The sequence below is a fragment of the Phocoena phocoena genome, chromosome 1 (genome assembly GCF_963924675.1).
Source record: "Phocoena phocoena chromosome 1, mPhoPho1.1, whole genome shotgun sequence".
Lineage (NCBI taxonomy): Eukaryota > Metazoa > Chordata > Mammalia > Artiodactyla > Phocoenidae > Phocoena > Phocoena phocoena.
The window spans coordinates 103223033-103240303 of record NC_089219.1 but is presented as its reverse complement, the minus strand read 5'-3'; the positions used below and the strand labels follow the sequence as shown (position 1 = coordinate 103240303).

At 49.1% G+C, this 17271-nt stretch overlaps 1 protein-coding gene across 1 annotated transcript in view; it reads left to right on the top strand.

The window, feature by feature from the left end:
- The window catches only part of IGSF3 (immunoglobulin superfamily member 3), a 58004-nt gene that overhangs the window by 27670 nt on the left and 13063 nt on the right, over window positions 1-17271 (top strand). The window contains exons 4-7 of the mRNA XM_065892785.1: window positions 2336-2725; window positions 4095-4154; window positions 6871-7272; window positions 9972-10376. Of these exons, the coding sequence (XP_065748857.1) occupies window positions 2336-2725; window positions 4095-4154; window positions 6871-7272; window positions 9972-10376 (1257 nt within the window). The remainder of the gene's footprint in view (window positions 1-2335; window positions 2726-4094; window positions 4155-6870; window positions 7273-9971; window positions 10377-17271) is intronic.

The window sequence follows — 17271 nt, the reverse complement described above, 5'->3', positions numbered from 1 at the left end:
GTCAAGGAGTCCATCCCGCAAGCAGACCTTCATAGAGATGCTCAGCATGTGAAGCACCCAGCATGTGATCAGACGTGGCACTCAGAGGCTGAGCTTGGGAGCGATGAGGGCCCAGGATAACTGTGGCAGTAAGAGGTGGTCAGGGGAGCAGGTTCGAGAGACAGAGTGGTCAGGCCAGCGGGAGAAGCAGGAGGGATGGTGTCATGGACCCAAGGGAGGAGAGCTGGTCCAGAGGCTAAAACATACTTGAGAAACGCCTTTGGTTGTGATGGGCAGGGGGTGTCATTGGGGACATTTGCTGGGTCGGTGAAGTGTGGGGGAAGGCCCAAAGCCAAATTTCAGTGAGCTGAGGAGTGAGGGGGTATTGGAAAAAGCATAAATCGATTTATGGAGGTTTAATTGACTGGGTATAACAAGGGCAAATGGCTGTGCAGAAAAGAGGTTGGTTTGCCCTGAATCTCATCTTCAACCTGGGAATGTGAAAGCTTCACCAGGCTATGGGGAGATTCCCGTGAGATCAGAAGACTCTTTGGCTGCCAAAAGAAGACAGCCACTGTTGCAGCCAGCCTAACTCTGAAGAAGTAGGAAGTCTGAGGTCTGGGGCACCTGTTTGCATGTCTTCAGTGGCATTTATGTGGAAGGGGTGGGGTTTTTTTTTGTTTTTTGTTTTTCTAAAATCTCTGATGTTGAGGTATAGATTCCTGTAATCTGGTTGACCAGAAAGCCAGTATGTGGCAAATGACATGGGCTCCGTCCCACGTGGGTGTATGCATCTAGGCAGAGGCTGGCAGAGTGAAACCCAGGTCTCTCAGCTTGTTCTTTTGGGAAGGGAAGCTGAGGCAGCAGCTGTCACTTTAGAAGTGAGCCCTTGGAGTCGTTGAGGGTAATTCGCTTTGTCGGGAAGTTTGGGTAATAAAGGAAGAAGCTGATTCACTGGAGAAAATGGGTGTTGGGGGCAAGACCCTGGCTCATGTGGGAGGGGAGGAGATGGAGAGCCTGAGGAACAGGTGGGTACAAAGCCAAACTTGAGCTGGAGAATAGGAATGTGGAAGCAGCACTCTTGTGATTGCTGTGTTTTTTAGGGAAATAGGATTCTCATCTGCTTGAAGAGTGCATGGGATAGGGGGGTAAGAATGGGGCAAGGCCCTTAAAGATAAGATACCACTTCAAGATAGTGGTAACGGCTTGGAAATGCCAGTGTGGGGAAGACAGTCGAGATTGGAGCTAATGGTTATACAAGGAATTCAAACATCCCTGTAAATGCGATTCTCCAGTCAATGTTTTCTTTAGAGGCATAGAGCTAGAACTGGGAGGGGAAGGACTTGGGCAGTACTTACAACTGAAGCCTCTCCCACCCAAGGCTCTGTGACTCTGTTTTCCAGGACCCTTCACTCCTTTGTCTTCTGCCACGGGTGCCTGTGAGATACGATCATTATCTCATGGCATTGACAGTCACCGTGCACCGTTACATGGTGTGTGGGACAGTTAGTGGCGATGAGCCCTTCTTTGATCAGGCCTCTCCCCCCCGATGCCTGGTTTAACTCCCAGCTCTTTGAAGGGTGCTTGGGTTCATTGACCATTTCAGAGGTCATCTGGCTGTCCTTGGAAGTAGGTACTTTCCCACTCCATCTTTCTAGAGATTTGATCTGACAGGTGATAGATTAGTGAAAAGACATTAGTTTTCACTTTTCCTATGCAGTTTTGTTAGGGATTGTCTTACCTGTGTCTTACTTCCAGTATTCACTTGGGGGTGGAGGACATCTTTCTCTCTCTCTCTCCAGATAGATAGATAGATAGATAGATAGACAGATTTCTCTCTCTCTCTCCAGATAGATAGATAGATAGATGGATAGATGGATAGATAGATAGAATGTTTATTTAGATTGGGGTCAGCACCTGGGGCACTGGGTAATTTGTCTCACAAGTCTCAGCAGGGTCATGTGTATAATATTTACTGAAAATATTTGTAGTCCTGATGCTTTGATAGCGTTCTGGGCATATAGATCAAGGATGGACCTTTGTAATCTGCTGTGCAAGTGAAATTAGGAGTGATATTGCTTGCTGATCTCAGAGTCTAACCTGGGGGATTATACGCTGCAGACAGAGCCCTGTCGACTTGACTGGGATAACAAGCCCTTTAGACTCTCTGGGTCTGGCTACCTTTGAGTTCCCTCTGTGATATTCGAGAGTTTTTCTCTCAAGACAGGTGTGGAGGTGCCTTCCCAGTAGTCATCTTGGTGAGAAGGTGTGGGTGGTGGGAATTTGCTGATGCGGTTTGGAGAGCTGGCGCCCTCGGTCACCCAGAATGCATCCGTTTTGTTATTTGTTTTCTCAGACAAAGAGTTCACCGTTCGGCTGGAGACCGACAAGCGGCTGTATACGGTAGGTGAACCGGCAGAGTTCAGGTGCATCCTGGAGGGGCAGAACACTCCCGACCGTTACTTTGCCGTCTCCTGGGCCTTCAACAGCTCGCTCATTGCCAGCATGGGGCCGAATGCTGTGCCGGTCCTCAACAGTGAGTTCACGCATCGGGAGGCCAGGGGCCAACTCAAGGTGGCCAAGGAGAGCGACAGCGTCTTCGTGCTGAAGATTTACCACCTCCGCCAGGAGGACAGTGGGAAATACAACTGTCGTGTGACAGAGAGAGAGAAAACAGTCACCGGGGAATTCATCGACAAGGAGAGCAAGCGTCCCAAGAACATCCCCATCATCGTCCTCCCCATCAGTAAGTGCAGGGATGTGCTGCTTCCTCCTCCTCCCACTCGTCTGGTTCAGTAGCTAGCACCATCTGACAGAAGTTGGGGGAGAGGAGAAGAGCTGTGGGGAGGGAAGGGCAGGGCGGGGCAGGTTCAGTCTGAGCTGGCAGAGAAAACCTGTTACCCCCTCTCCTTTCTCCAGCTCACCTGCCCACACTTAGCAACCCTGGTAGGCAGAGCGTCGGGTGTATGTTTGCAGGCTGGAGAGGGGCACGGCAGATCCTAGCGCTAGCAGCTCTGTGTAAATGCCTGCAGTGCCAGCTCAGCCTGGATGCCAACCAGGAATCCAGGACAGCTGTTTGCTCCTGTGTGGGAATTAAGTCCCAGAAGAAGTGGGTGGATGCCCGTCTTGAAATCTCACTTAAGAGGGTTGGTCTTTTATGGGAGGATTTTAAATGCTAAAGGGCATTATTAAGAAAGATTCACTCTCTGGGTTTTGGAGGTATAGGGGATTGGCATTACCCTAATTGTCTATCCCCTGTCGGAATTGGGTTTTTAAAAGTCAGTGGATGGGACCTCTCACATCTTCCTGCCTTTTAAAGCTTAGCTTATTTCCAAGGCTGCTTAGGTGGGCTCCCCGCCTCCTTGTAGCTGGCATTGTCTGGGTGGGTATCAGTCGGGACCGGGGACCCGGGGGACTGCCTGTGTTCGCTTATGTTGGGTTTAGTTATCCATAGTATCAGGATGTTCTCATTAATACCTCGTTTCTCTCATAGTTTTGTTTTTAGTAAAATGAGAATGCTTTGAATGCCCTGATTTTAAGCAAGATGGTGACGTTTTTAAACTAACCTTTATTTAACCTTTTGCTCCACTGCTCAAGCTGTTCTTTCTCTTAGCCCTGTAATGATTCCTTTTTCATTTTTATTTACCCTTTTACGTATTTAATATAGTTTCGAGTGTGAAGAAAGGAAACAGACAATAGGGGTCTTGCCACTCTTTTTTTCTTTTCTCACCAACAGGATGACTTTCCTGTGTGCTTTGTTTTTTTTTTTTTTTTTAATCTCTCTCTCACACACATCTCACCTTGAAATTCTTTTCTTTCTGAGACTGTTTCCCCCTGCAATGCCTAGCATGGTGCTTTGCGTAGGGTAGGTGCTTGCTGAATGGAATTTGTTAAGCTGGATGCCCACTCTCTTTAGTATTTTCCTGTCGGACTGCGCCTGCCTTAACCACGGTCTCTCTACTTTTAAATCTGCAACTAATTCCTCATTGTTCTATAAGGATCCAGTGAAGGGCAGCCACACTGTGTACTTCCCTATTTTTTGTACTAAGAGATTTCCTCCATCTCCTTCCGAGAACTTGTTTGATGATCTGTGGCCTGCTATATTGCTTTTCCAGCAGATAACTGGGTAGTTAAAGTCCCCCAGCACCACCAGATCCTGCCCCAAGGCCACTTGGGTAAGTCTACCAAAGAACAACAGTGATCACATCGGTAATGGTGATAATAAAAACTCAGATTTTAATGGCGCTTTTCCTCTCAAGAGCCCAAAGTGCTTCTGCGTGTATCATCTCCTTCTCCACTCCCACCCCTCCAGTCCTTGGAGAGGCCAGTATTCTATCCATCCTGTGAATGAAGAGGCCAGAGCACCATACAGGGAAGTGGCTGAGCTGGTCTGATAGTGGTCGGTCGAGCTTGCATCGCATGGGAAGTATTTGCTTCTAACTCCAGACTCACTGCTCTGCGCTTAGCCTGTGCTCCGTCACCAACCTCCTGATTTGAAATTTCGTTTGTAACCGTGCACTCAGATTCTCATTAGTTCTGTCCTAGTTTTCATTTAATCCAGAGAGTTTTAAATTGTTGGCTGCCTTTTCTCAGGCCTGAGAACACTTGTAGATAGTCTTTAACAGGCAGTCAGCACCGTGTCTGCATTTGCCTTTGCCTGGGCTGCGGAATGGTTTTGCTTCTCGTAGTTTCACATCTAACTGCGTGGTTTTTCCAGGCTTGCTCAAGTAACAGAGCACCAAACAGCAGCCCTTGTAACAAACAAGCCAGGGCTTATAGAAGATAGAGCCCATTGGGGTGACAGTAGGGGGTGGGAGTGATGTCCTGCAAGTCATTATTCTGCTTGAGGCAAGCAAAGGGATTTTTTTTTCCACTGATGCCGAAGTTGCCCTTCTTTAATTCCTCACTTTGAATTGATAACGCTGGAAGTGAGTCACTAATGAGTCTTTAATCTGAAGAGGAATATTGTTATTATTAATGAGGATGATGAAAAATAATTACCCCATCTAATACCCTCAGTGTCGTGACCCTAAGAAGTAGGACTCTTAGTAGCTCCATTTTGCACATAAGAAATGGAAGCTTGGGTAGGTTAAGTAAGAGCCCCGAGATTGCAGAGTTAGGAAGCAGTAGACCTGGGCCTGAGCGTGGTCTGCCTGCCTCCAAATCCTTGCTTTCAGCCACTACTGCTACAGATGTAGCTACTCGGGAGCCCTGTCATCTCCATGACTCATCTAGGTATGGCTTCTGGGAAAATTCCTATTCCCCACCCTGTCTGTCTGGACTTTTTTTCATGTGAAACAAGCCAACCCAGAATGGGTGGAAGACATGTTCACTGTAGCAAGAGCTCCATGCCTGGGCTCAGTGCTCATCTTTGCGTGTTTCTGCCTGTGGGGGAAACACACGGGAGAAAAGATTGATTCAAATGCATGGCCGTGGGTATGCTTTTCCCCTCAGTAATTGGGTGTGCCTCTTAATCTGGGATTTGATTTACTGATTGATTTAAAATTGATGTATGTGTTTCATGTGGATGGTGCCCAGAAAATTGGAGCCGAATTTGTCGGTACTTGCTGTTTTTTGACACTTAAGGGCTTTTGGAGCTCTATAGATAATTATACAAAATAATCTATGCATAATTAAGATAAAGTATCCACATTCTTTATAAAAACAAAGAGTTAACGGGAGTAGTAAAATTAATTATGATCATGGTAACCAGTTTTTGAAAACCTACGTATTAGGTGATTTATAGACATTGTCTCATTTACTTTTTAATCTTTGAGAAACTGCAAAACGTAGCACTCTCCCTGTCTCATAGAAGAAGGCGTGTAGAGCTTAAATAATTCCATTGGTGGAGTTCATATAGCTAAGTGAGGAGCGAAGGAGAGAGGAATCCTTATCCCCGAGTTTGATTGGCAGAAACTCAAGGTCAAGAGCAGTGGAACCCCAGGGCTGAAGGTGGACAGCAGCAGGAAGGCGAGCCACCGGCTTTGGTCTGTTGCTGTGTGTTAATGAAAGTACGAAAGCTTGCTCCCCACACACGCTGTGAAATGAGGCCATCTGTGCTCTATTACTGCCCACACCCAAGCAAGCACGTGTTGTCCTCCAAATGCTTCCTGTCACTTTTTTTTTTTTCTATCTCCTGATATTGCCCTGAAGGGCTCAAATGGCATGTATGGATGTTCAGCTTTTATGTGACCGCTGTAGCCCCTAAATTATGGGAAGATTCGGTGAAGTAGAATTTTCAAGGTATTCAACGTACTGAAAATCCAAGTCAAAGATTCTTGAACCCTGCTGAACACATTACAGTCATCCTTCAGATTCCGAGGGGGATTGGTTCCAGGACCGCCCCAAATCTGCGGATGCTCAAGTCCCTTATATAAAATGGCATTGGATTTGCATATAACCTGTGCACATCATCTCTAGATTACTTATACCTAATACAGTGTACATGCTATGTAAAGAGTTGCCAGCGCACAGCAAATTCAAGTTTTGCTTTTTGGAACCTACTGGAATTTTTTTTTTTTTTTTTTTGGCATATTTTCTATCCATGGTTGGTTGAACCCCTGGATGTGGAAGCAGTGGATATGGAGGGCCTGATGAATTGCTTTGTGCCCTAAGGGTAATGTCTCTCTGTTCTGATTCAGTCTCAGGTCTTAGACGCTCATGATCCCACACGTTATCTTTGTATCCAGTAAAGGGTCTCCTAGGTTATCAGCTCTAAAATCACAGGGAGCGAAACCCAGAACCAGCCAGGGCTTGCAGCAGCAGCAAGTGTCAGTGCTTGCATCCTCCAAGGTCCCCTTGTACCTGAATAGAGTGACATTTGTACCCCTCCTCCTTTGATGTCAGTGGAGCCCAGAAAGCCCCAGCGTGGCACTCTCTCCCTCTGCACAGAGAGCAGCATCTCAGTGGAGGTGGCCAGCAATGCCAGCGTCGTCCTGGAGGGTGAGAATCTACACCTTTCCTGCAGCATCCGCACAGCGGGTAGACCACTAGGCCGCTTCTCCGTCATCTGGCAGCTGGTGGACAGGCAGAACCGCCGCAGCAACATCATGTGGCTGGACCGGGACGGCACCGTGCAACCTGGCACGTCCTACTGGGAGCGCAGCAGCTTCGGGGGCGTCCAGATGGAGCAGGTGCAGCCCAACTCGTTCAGCCTGGGCATCTTCAACAGCAGGAGGGAGGACGAGGGCCAGTACGAATGCCACGTGACCGAATGGGTGCGGGCAGTGGATGGCGAGTGGCAGGTCGTGGGGGAACGCCGGGCCAGCACCCTCGTGTCCATCACGGCTCTCGGTAAGTAAGCTCGGCAGTCTTTCCGTGGGACCGTTGGGGAGATGCTCCCGTGTCAAGACTCTTGTAGGAGATAGACGGCACCTTCCAAAGGGTTTGATTGAAGAAAGTATTTATGGAAGTGTGGATGGGGCTCAAGGAACCAATAGTGGTTCTCCATGGTGGGCCCTGGGGATGGGCAACAGCTGAGCGTTGCTACTACTCCTTGGTCTGGGTGGTAGGAGTGAAGTTGTAAGGATTCTGGCCTGGGGAGTGGTGGCCCCAGGTGGAGGAACAAAGCCCACTGCCAAAATTTACCTGGAAGAGCGGGAACAAATCCTCTCCCTCCTACACCCCAGGCCCTCCTGTGCAGGGGCTCAGCCCTCCTGAAAATTCAGAGCAGGGCAGAGAAGAGTAGAAAATCACCTTTTGCCATCTATTTAGCCCTTACTACCCTTCCTGGCTGAGTGTAAGCACTTAAGCTTAATTGTTCCTTGGAATCCTCACCTAGCCTACAGATAGACACTGTCATTTTACAAGGAGACTCGTGAGACAAGTTGGCTGATTTGCCCAGGACTGTAGCTTTTAAGTGACAGACACACAATCTGAACCCAGGAAGCCAGCAATCTGTCCTAAATTTTTTTTTCAAAGCCCGTATTTTTACCTTTTCCTCTATAAGGCTCTTCCTAAAGAAAGCCATTTCCTGATTAGCATGAACTTAAAAGATACCTTGAAATTTGCTAAAGCCAAAGAATATTAGATTTGCTTCTCACGGGGTAAAGAGGCTTCTATCAACATTTATCTGCCTAATAGAATCAGTATATTAAAAAGAATCAGTATATTAAAAGACCAATCTGCCACTTTGCTGGGGAGGTAACTTGTCATGTTAGGTGTTTCTGTTTGTTAAGAGACTGTGACATCAGTTGTCCTCAGTGACTTTGCATCCCACCCCTGGGACCATGCTGCCACCTTCCTCATAGGTAGGGCTGGTGGTGCTTTGGACCACCTTACCCCAGTTAAGATGGCAACACCAAGTGGTTTTGCCCCCAACAAAGTCCTTCCCCCCCGCCCCCATTAGAATTATTTTTACTTTCCATAAGCTTAATCCCAAAGGTTGATCTGCTTTCATCACTCATCATCCCATTCAGATTTCTGTCTCTGGAAACCTCATCCAGTGGTTGAGCTTCCAGGTCAGCTCACTCCCCATGTCTCTCTCTGCTCAGTACCGTATGTGCACACGTGGAAATGGAACCTGTGAGGAAAGTCCTGGGTGTCCAGCAGAGGGAGTCTTTCCCATCCTGGGAGGCTAGGAATGTCTGAGGGGTGGTTAGGGTTAGAAGTAATTTTTCAGCATGAAGTTGTCCTCTGAGTTTTTTCATATTCACCGTATGTCTGTGGTTCCCATAGCCAGAGCTTACCAAGGGGCTCTGGCCAGGCTCTGCCGAAAGATTCATTCGGTGCCTTTTTACCTATGAAGTTTAAAGTACTTTCCTTTATTTCTATTTTTTTTAAACAAACTACGTATTTAACAAAATATAGTATATGCTGTATGTCAGGTACTATTCCAAGTATTTAAATACTAACTCATTTAATCTTCACAAGGACCCATTTTACAGATGAGGAAATAGAGGCAGAGAGAAGTTAAGTAACTTGCTCAACGTCACATAGCTAGACAGTGCCAAAGTTGGGCATCTGGCTCCAGGGTCTGTGCCTTTAACCACTGTCTTATGCTTCCTGGGAGTAAAGCAACCTAATAAGTCCCCCGGAATCAGTGGCACACAGATTTGTAGTGTGACTGCCATTCACTGGCAGCTTGATAGTGGACAATTTATCTACCCTCTCTGAGCCTCAGTTTCCTCATCTGTAAGAAAGGGGTGATAGATTCAGTGAAGTGTGATGAAAGCCAAGCAGTTGGCACCATGCCTGGCCTATAGTGCTCAGGAAATACTGGCTGCTCTCAGTTTTATGAGCATAACGAATGTGTTAACAGTCAGTCGTATTTCAAGGCTGAAGGGACTCTGATCACTTCTACTGAGGAGTCAGTACTGGGGATTAGTGATGCTGGAATACGGACAGACTCAGCCTAGCGTACCTGCAGGGCCCCACCTCACCCCAGGTCCTACTTGGTGAAGGTCAGTCCCTCCTGCTGTGGGTCCCTCGCTGCCTCTTTGCCCTGGATTCCGTGGGGAGGTAGAAGAGGGACTGGAGAGCAAGCTGGCGCTGCCCAACCCGGGGAGCACAGGCACCTGCTCCACCTGCCTCCCCTGCTCCAGCACTGACGCAGTGGTGGGCCAGGCACAGGGGCCGTCCGGGCTGGGGCAGGGTGCATCCACCTGAGTGTGGTGAAGGAAATCGGCCCTGGGGCTCTTTTCTCCTGTTTCAGTGTGGAATCCCAAGATATCTAGGGATGGCCCCGCCTACATGCACTCAGTCCCTGTGAGTGGGACTGATCCAGCACAAATCCCCGTGAGGGTTCATAGGGAAGGGTTCGCTAGTGCTGCTTGAGGATTGCTGCCGGCCTCTTTCTGTGGGGTCCTGTGAACTGCTGGGTTTGTGTGTCAACACGCTAGCAAAAATAATACTGGCCTGGGCATCCAGACAGCCCCATGTGTGAGCCTTTGCTCTGTCCCGCTAGCTTCTGCCAGGAGCCCTGTCACCACGTCACATGGCCCTGAGAAAGCCAGGTGTCTCCTCTGGCCTGAGTTTCTCTGCTCTCTCTCCAGAAACGGGCTTTGCAGTCACTGCCATCTCCCGCACGCCGGGGGTGACCTACAGTGACTCCTTTGACCTGCAGTGCATCATCAAACCCCATTACCCCGCCCGGGTCCCCGTGTCAGTGACGTGGCGGTTCCAGCCAGTGGGCACCGCCGAGTTCCATGACCTGGTGACCTTTACCCGGGATGGAGGAGTCCAGTGGGGGGACAGATCCTCCAGCTTCCGGACCCGAACGGCCATCGAAAAGGCTGAATCCAGCAACAACGTCCGGCTGAGCATCAGCCGGGCCAGCGACACGGAGGCGGGCAAGTACCAGTGTGTGGCAGAGCTGTGGCGGAGGAACTACAACAACAGCTGGACGCGGCTGGCCGAGAGGACCTCCAACCTGCTGGAGATCAGGGTGCTGCAGCCAGGTGAGGGTCCCGGGGTCCCCCACGCCTGCTCCGGCTGAAGAGAGCCGCAGAGAGGCAGAAAGTGTCGTGTGCGGAGCCCTCGGCCCGGCTGCTCTTATTTCCCAACTTTCTAGTTTGAGAAATTGCAGGTGTGTAGGAGGTTGCAAGACTCGTATTCCCTTTTCGTGATGACCAGTTGTTAACATCTTACCACGTTTGTTTCTCCCTCTGTGTGTAATTTTTTGTTGTTTTTGAACCCTTTGAGGGTAAGTTGCCAACATCAGGAGACTTCCTTCTAAAGACTTCAGTGTGTATCTCTGAAGATCAGGACTTTGTCCCACCCGACCACAACAGTGTAATCAGACTCTGGGAATTTGACGTGATTATAGGACAGTACCAGCATTTCCGCAGTTGTCCCGGAAACGCCCCTTATAGTGTTTTTTCCTTCTAGGATCCAGTCAGGGGTCACACATTGTATTTAGTCGTCATGTCTCTTTATTTTTCTTTAAATTTTAATTAATTTATTTTTAATAATTTGGCAGTTTCTTTTCTTTTTTAAAAAGTTATTTATTTGGTTGCACTGGGTCTTAGTTACGGCTCTCGGGCTCCTTAGTTGCAGCATGCAAACTCTTAGTTGTGGCATGCATGTGGGATCTAGTTCCTTGACCAGGGATCGAACCTGGGCCCCCTGCATTGGGAGCATGGAGTCTTATCCACTGTGCCACCAGGTAAGTCCCTGTCATGTCTCTTTAGACTCCTTTAATCTACGATAGTTCCCCAGCCGCACGTGCATGCGTGCGCATGTGTGTGAAGACGTTGATATCTGTGAAGTGTGCGGGCCAACTAGACTGTTTTGCAGAAAGCTCCGTCTCTTAATGTCATCTCCTATAATCCTTGCAACAGTGATGTAAACAAGGTACCACTGTCCCCCCCTCGTTTGCAGATAAGGAACCTCAGAGGCAAAAGGGAAAATAACAGGTGCTTACTGAGTATTTGCTTTGTGCTAGGTGCTTAGGGTTGGTTATTTTATGAGAATTTCAAAACAGCCTCAGGAATGATTAAGTGATCAGCCCAGGGTTGCCTAGCTGGTGAATGGAGCCAAGGTTTGAATCCTTGTCCTTCCTTCCTCGACACTTTCCCTGACCCAGACCCTGTCCCCCTGCCCTGGATTTGAGCGCATGAGAGCAGGCAGGCGGAGTCTGTCTCGCAGCAGGTGATAAGGATGCACTCATCTGGGGAGCCTTAGTCAGGGGACGTTCTGCAAACACTCACCGTCATCAGGCCCTTCCCCTAACGCGGGGGAGAGGGTAAGTTAGTGCTGCTCTATGGTTTCCTCCGTGTCTGTACCTGTCGCCGGTTAGGGTGGAAGCAGGCGGAGGGTGGACCCCGGCCCTGGCTCCTGCTTCCCTCCATCGCCTGGCCCCAAGCAGGAGAGCACAGGCATGTGTGCGACGAAGGGTGGGGGCTGGATGGGAGGTGACTTTGCAAAGACTTCTTTCTGACTTTCTGCCCCACCCACTTTGCAAAGATGGATTTTTCTGCCTGCGCACAGCCACGATGTGTGCCCAACCCGGTCTGCTCCACCACTGGCAGATGGTCACGGTGCTTGTTATTTTCAGCAACGCGAGGTTACGAAATGGCAGTGTCTGGGCTTCTCCTTCGCCTCTTCTAACCCCATAACGGAGTCTGTATCGAACCAGTGTGGAACAAGTGAACTGTATAAATGATGGGACAGTTCCTTGGCCAATTAGAGCCTAAACTTGGACAACGAGATGCCAGGGAAGAGGCTGTTCTGCTGAAGTGGATTTTCAGGTTAATGGAAGGTTAAGCGGAAGACCCCATTTCGTGTGAACCCTTGTTGTGGAAAGTGCCGAGGGACTCGCCTGCCTGCCTCACTGAGTAATTGCACCCTTTGTGGTCTCCTCTGGCCTCAGGGTCGGGCTGTGGGCCTCCTTGGTGCCCATCACGTGGTTCCAGCTGCAGAAGGTAGAGGAACTGCTGACGCCAGGACCTTGCCTAGCCTTGCCTTTTTGAATAAATCCCTAATATTTGCCTGTTTGTCTTACGACTTAGAATCTAAGGCTAGAGTGCCTCAGGGAAGAAAATGGAGTTAGGGCATTGAAGGTTCTAGTTATTTGGATTCAGATCAATTCATGGTGCTCCTAAAGGGGAAAAGGGGCAAAAATGTATTAAATACGTCTTGGGTGCCAGGCTTTGCGCTTAGTACCTCTGTTTTCTTTTTAAATTTTTCCAGCAACGAAATAATTTAGATACTTTTATGCCCATTTTGCTAACGAGGAAACCCAGGCTCCCAGTGTTTAGGAGCCTTGATGGAGGCAAACCAGCTTGTCAAATGAAAAACAGATTGGAACAAGACTGGAGCCTGGGTCGTTCTGATGTCCATGTATCTCTGTTTTCCATTACATCATTTTATTGCCCCCTGGAGAATAGTTAGGGGACCCGGGATCTGCTCTGAGGATTGTCTTTGTGTCTCCTGTGGCTTACACTGAGTCCGTTTGTTTGTGATTTCACTGTAAAGCAAGAACTAGCGGCAGCTGGCGTGGGAACCTTGGGAACGAGCACCAGGGTGCTTGGCCTCTCCTCAGAGGTGCATGGTAAGGCACTTGGCTGGCCCTCTGGGGGCCGCCAGAGAGCAAGGGGGGTGCTGAGGCTGGGCGGGCGCAGCCCCTGGGAAGGGCTGTGGTACCAGGGAGACTGCATCCTCCTTAAGTGTTACAATTTCTCCTTATTAAATATTTACGCACTGAGCACTTACTATTTTCCAAAGGGCTTCATGTTCATTTTTACTCTTTTTCCCGCACACCCTGGTTGGTACTGGTGCCTTTATTTGGGGGAAGTAGAAGTGGAAAAATACCAGAGGGCTGACCGTGTGCCGGAGAGTATACTGGACACTTGGTGTAGATGACCTCAGTCACCTTTGCTGCAGCCCTGGGAAGAAGCTACTGCTTTCCCATTTTATAAATGGAGTAACTGAGCCTCAGAGAGGTTGGGACTTGGCGGAGTCAAGAAATAGAGAGTGGGAAGTGGGGATGGGAACCCAGGTATGAACTTTATTAAAAAGCTGTTGGGGTGGATGAGAGGAAGACTTCAGCCTTTTTTAAGGCCATATAATAAAAAATTATCCTTTCTAGGACTTCCCTGGTGGTCCAATGGTTTAAGGCTCTGCGCTTCCATTGCGGGGGCACGGGTTCCATCCCTGGTTGGGGAACTAAGATCCTGCATGCTGCACGGCACAGCCTAAAATAGGGGGGAAAAAATTATCCTTTCAGCATTCAGTTCATAGTATCATTTACAGAAGCGGTTTCTCTTTGTAGAGTGCTGTGTGGAGGCGTCTCAGCACCCTAGCGGCAGAAGTAACAACAGTAACGATAGTAGCTAATCTTTGCTGAGCTTTTGTAGCATGCCCATTACCACCTTGAATGCTTTATATACAGTAACATTCTTCGTTCTTAATTCATGCAATGCCATGAGGGGGTGCTAGCTTCACCCATTTTATAGGACTCTGACACAGAGGATAAATAAATTCTCCAGTGATTCATAATAAGAGGCAGAGGCAAGATGCAAATCCAGACAGGCAGTCTGGCTCCAGAGTCCAGGCTCTTCATTTTATTTTATTATGGTAGTTTGTTTTTTTTTTTCCTCGGGAATTCTCTTTGGTACCATATACTTTGATTTAATCCCCACTCTCTCTGGTTTACCACCCCTGAGCCCCTTTAGCAAATACTTAAATTTGTTCTTTTTAAGTTGGGGTCACAAGGTCCCTGTAGAGGTTCCTCAAGACACGATTTGCTAATGGTGTAGGAGTTTTTGTGCCTCTTCGAATGCCTCTGTTTCTTCTAACTTCTGCCACCAGGTGGCTCTAAGGCTTGCGGGCTCTAAGGCTGCTCTCCTTCCATATCTTGCCTCTCAAAACATGGATTCTTATCCCTGCTCTGTTGTTCCCCACAGGAATATCATCGCCCTCCCCCTGCCCCCAACCCTTTTAGAAGATGATTTTGTCCAATATTCTTATTCCGACAGCATGAAGCAGAAACCCAGGGACCGTTGGCCTTCTCACGCCAGTCCATTTTATCAGCCCTCCACAGCTTATGTCACCAGCTCCCAAGAAGGCTCTGTGTGGTCTGTGCCCCAGACCAGTCCTTCTGCCAGAGCCGCCTGCTGACCTGACCACATCACGGGTATTTGTTTCTTTAAAATCTCTGGCTGAATGGCCTGATGAACGTGTTGTGGATCTCTTATTGACCATTCCGGACTTCCTGTTCCAAATGCACATCCCTAAGTTAATCTTCAAGGAACGCCATCCCTCCTGTTTTGTTGTTGATTTGTCTTAGCCTTAGCCATCGATGGTGGAGTGCGACCCCACAAGGGGCATTTAGGCAAGCCTTTAAGCCAGTTCAACATATTCGATTCTTAGCTCCTAATCAGTTCTTTTCTCTTTTAATTTTGAAGCATTGCTGCGCTTCCTTCTGATTGATCTTCTTCAGCACCCAAAGCACCCTCCAATTACATCTCCCTAAATACAGAGGAATAAGGGAAATGTCAGCACTCATGTTCCAGATATTTACAACCGTATCTTGGTTTGGCTATTAAATATTGCACGTTAAAATTGACGAAGCAATAAACACGCTTCCAGGAGGACAGCCTCCGGTGTAGAAAGCCGACTTGTCAGTGGGTGTATTCTGCCGGGATTTTACTGATGGGCAGTCAGGATGAATATTCAGTACCCTCCGGATGCTGCCAAATCTGTTCTCTCCAATTTCTTATTGCTGACCTGGCAGATTCGCAGAGCTGAGGGCTTTTTCTTTGACTTCCAGGAGTCCAGGGCTTGTGACAGTGGCTCTCCTTGTCACAGTCCAGTAGGTGACAGGCTGCCCCATCCTTCAGAGCGATTGGCCCCTCCTTTCTTTCAGGAGAACCTGGGGTTCTCCTTCCATCCCGGGGGCATGTGACTTCCGCCTGCTGGCTGTTAACAGATAGAGTGAGCATGAGAGCAGGAGCCCTAGAGGAGTCCCCCCCCCCCCCCACGCGCCTCAGGCCTCGTTGGCATGGTAACACCAGGTGCACCTATTTGGAGTCAGTGAGCAAGGGTCACTGCTGTGTCTGCAGACGTGTAAGGCAGACAGGGCAGTAACCCTCCTTCTATGAGGACAGGTGGGACATGGACATGCACGCATACACACACACACACACACACACACACACACACACACACACACACACACAGGCAGGCAGTAACCCTCCTTCTATGAGGACAGGTGGGACATGGACATGCGCGCGCGCACACACACACACACACACACACACACACACACACACACACACACACACACACCCCACAGCTCTTCCTTCATTCTCTCCCAGTCTTTTGGCTGACTTGCGTCCGTCAGTTTGAAAAATCTCTGCTGTCCAGCCACTGGCCCCCTCTCCACCTAACGTGACTGATTACTGTCACGGATCTATAATAAAGAACAGAGTCTTCCTTTTCTCCCTCTGCTCCCTCACTGCCTGTATGCTACCCTCTGGCTGCTGCTTGCACCATTGCACAGAAACTGCTGTCTCTAGAGTTACCTGTGGCCCCCTCACTGCCACACCTGTGGCTTCTCAAACTTAGCACATCAGAATCACCTGGAGGGCACGTGCGCCCACAGGTCTCTGGGCCTCACCTGTGGTGTTTGCGAGGCAGCGTCTCCACCCTAGGTGGTGCTGATGCTGCCTGGCCACAGGGGATCGGAGGCCTCAGAAGGAAACTCTCCAGATGCAGAAAGAAAGGGCCCTTCCCTCCAGCAGGGTACAGCCCCGCTCTGGAAGTCGTGAGGTACCTGAGAAGGCAGCTGCTGGGTGCGCTGGAGTCTGTGCTCACGGGTGGGGTGCTGAAAGGTGGGGCCTGGCCCGCAGCCTCACACCCTTCTTCCTGCCTCTTCGTCCTGCTGACTCACTGTTGGGGATCAACCAAGTCCTCAGCGTCTTGTCTTTCACCTTTGTGTTTATTGCCTAAGTCCATTCACTCCCACAGCCAAGTCCAAGGTTTCTCGGGCTTTCAGGTTCATTTGAGTCACCTGGAAGTCTTGTTAAAAGGCAGAGTCTGGTTCAGGAGGTCTGGGGTGGGGCCCAAGAGTCTGCATTTCTAACAAGCTTCCAGGCAACACGGATGCTGCCAGTCCGTGGACAATACTTGCAGTAGCAAGTTTGCCATTCAGGTTTGGCAGTTCTCGATCTAATACGGAGCTTTGAACGTGGGACTGAGCCCGGAAACTGAAAAGAAAGGGGAATAGTGAAAACGTACTGCGTGTTTATTATAGACCAGGTTCCGTGCTAAACTCTTACTGTAGAGTATTGCTTTTAATCTGCACAGCACTGCTCTCAGGTAAATGCTGCGATTGTTCTCACCTTGCAGATGAGAACACCTACGGTTCTTAAGGGGGCTGTGCTCGCCTAACCCCACGGGGGAAGGTGGTGCCAGCAGGCCGCACACCGCCCAGGGCAGTGCTGGGCAGGATGTGTGAGTGCCTCCTAATTAGTTGTGCAGGCTGCTGTCTCCCCTGGGCTTCAGGAAAGGTCCTCCCTGTCCTTGAGAAGCGGGAGGAGATTCAGAGCGTAGAAGAGGAGCTGACCCCTTGCCTACCTGTCAGACATGCACCAGATTTCAAAAATGCCTCTCTTTTAAGCTTTTCAACACTTCACAATATTTTGACGTGGGAAGGAGGGGAAAAAATGGAAATGCTTTGAAACAATTCTCTTCCTTGGATTCTCGTTCTCAGACCATGTGACTGAGCTCAAGTTTAGTCATAGGCATCCAGTTTAATATATGCGGTTACTATAGCAATGGAGGTTTCCTTAGTAACAGTTGCAGAAATAATCTGGCCCCAATTAATAATGCATTTTAAAGCTCTTTCTA